The sequence below is a fragment of the Limulus polyphemus genome, unplaced genomic scaffold (assembly GCF_000517525.1).
Source record: "Limulus polyphemus unplaced genomic scaffold, Limulus_polyphemus-2.1.2 Scaffold2761, whole genome shotgun sequence".
Classification (NCBI taxonomy): Eukaryota; Metazoa; Arthropoda; class Merostomata; order Xiphosura; family Limulidae; genus Limulus; species Limulus polyphemus.
In genome coordinates this window covers 12,966-13,911 of record NW_013668371.1, presented here as the reverse complement: position 1 = coordinate 13,911, position 946 = coordinate 12,966, and the positions used below count along the sequence as shown (strand labels likewise).

Here is a 946-nt window from a genome sequence, read left to right as displayed (position 1 = left end):
ATACTTTGTGTGTACAGAGCTATGTTTATAGTAAAACGTATCCACTAAATATGAAGTCAATAATGTTGTTAGGAACGTGTCATCTAAACTTTGTGTGTACAGAGCTATGTTTATAGTAAAACGTATCCACTAAATATGAAGTCAATAATGTTAGGAACGTGTCATCTAAACTTTGTGTGTACAGAGCTATGTTTATAGTAAAACGTATCCACTAAATATGAAGTCAATAATGTTGCGAGGAACATGTCATCTAAACTTTGTGTGTACAGAGCTATGTTTATTACAGGCTTTCTTCAAATATACAAGTCATGTTAAACAAAAAACATGTTGATGCATCAAAGCAATCATCTCGAAAATTACAACAAACTTATAATAATGATGGTGTTAAAAAGCAAGTTGAAACAGAAGAACACCGGCTAGAACATGACTGTACTTATAACAATGATGGTGTTAAAAATCAAGTTGAAACAGAAGAACACCGGCTAGAACATGACTGTACTTATAACAATGATGGTGTTAAAAATCAAGTTGAAACAGAAGAACATGACTGTTGCTTGTCTAGTGAAGAAATTGTTGCAAGTGTATTTAGTATGTTTGATTAACCAATAATCATGTGGAGTCATAACAGAGCAAGTGAGTCAATTGTATTATTATAAGACTTTAACTGCATTATAGTGAGACTTTAACTCTAAAGATTTAATTGTATTATTGTGAGACTTTAACTGTATTATTGTGAGACTAACTGTAAAGATTTAACTGTATTATTGTAAGACTTTAACTGTAAAGATTTAATTGTATTATTGTAAGACTTTAACTCTAAAGATTTAATTGTATTATTGTGAGACTAACTGTAAAGATTTAACTGTATTATTGTAAGACTTTAACTGTAAAGATTTAATTGTATTATTGTAAGACTTTAACTCTAAAGATTTAATTGTATTATTGT

The 946-nt window shown here is 29.1% G+C and overlaps 1 protein-coding gene across 3 annotated transcripts in view; it reads left to right on the top strand.

Annotated features, from left to right (window-relative positions):
- The window catches only part of LOC106467836 (tRNA wybutosine-synthesizing protein 3 homolog), an 11,009-nt gene that overhangs the window by 6,428 nt on the left and 3,635 nt on the right, over positions 1-946 (top strand). For all 3 annotated transcript variants that reach the window (XM_022396035.1, XM_022396036.1, XM_022396034.1), the window contains exon 5: positions 287-633. In XM_022396035.1, coding sequence (XP_022251743.1) covers positions 287-602 — 316 coding nt within the window. In that variant the 3' untranslated portion in view covers positions 603-633. The remainder of the gene's footprint in view (positions 1-286; positions 634-946) is intronic.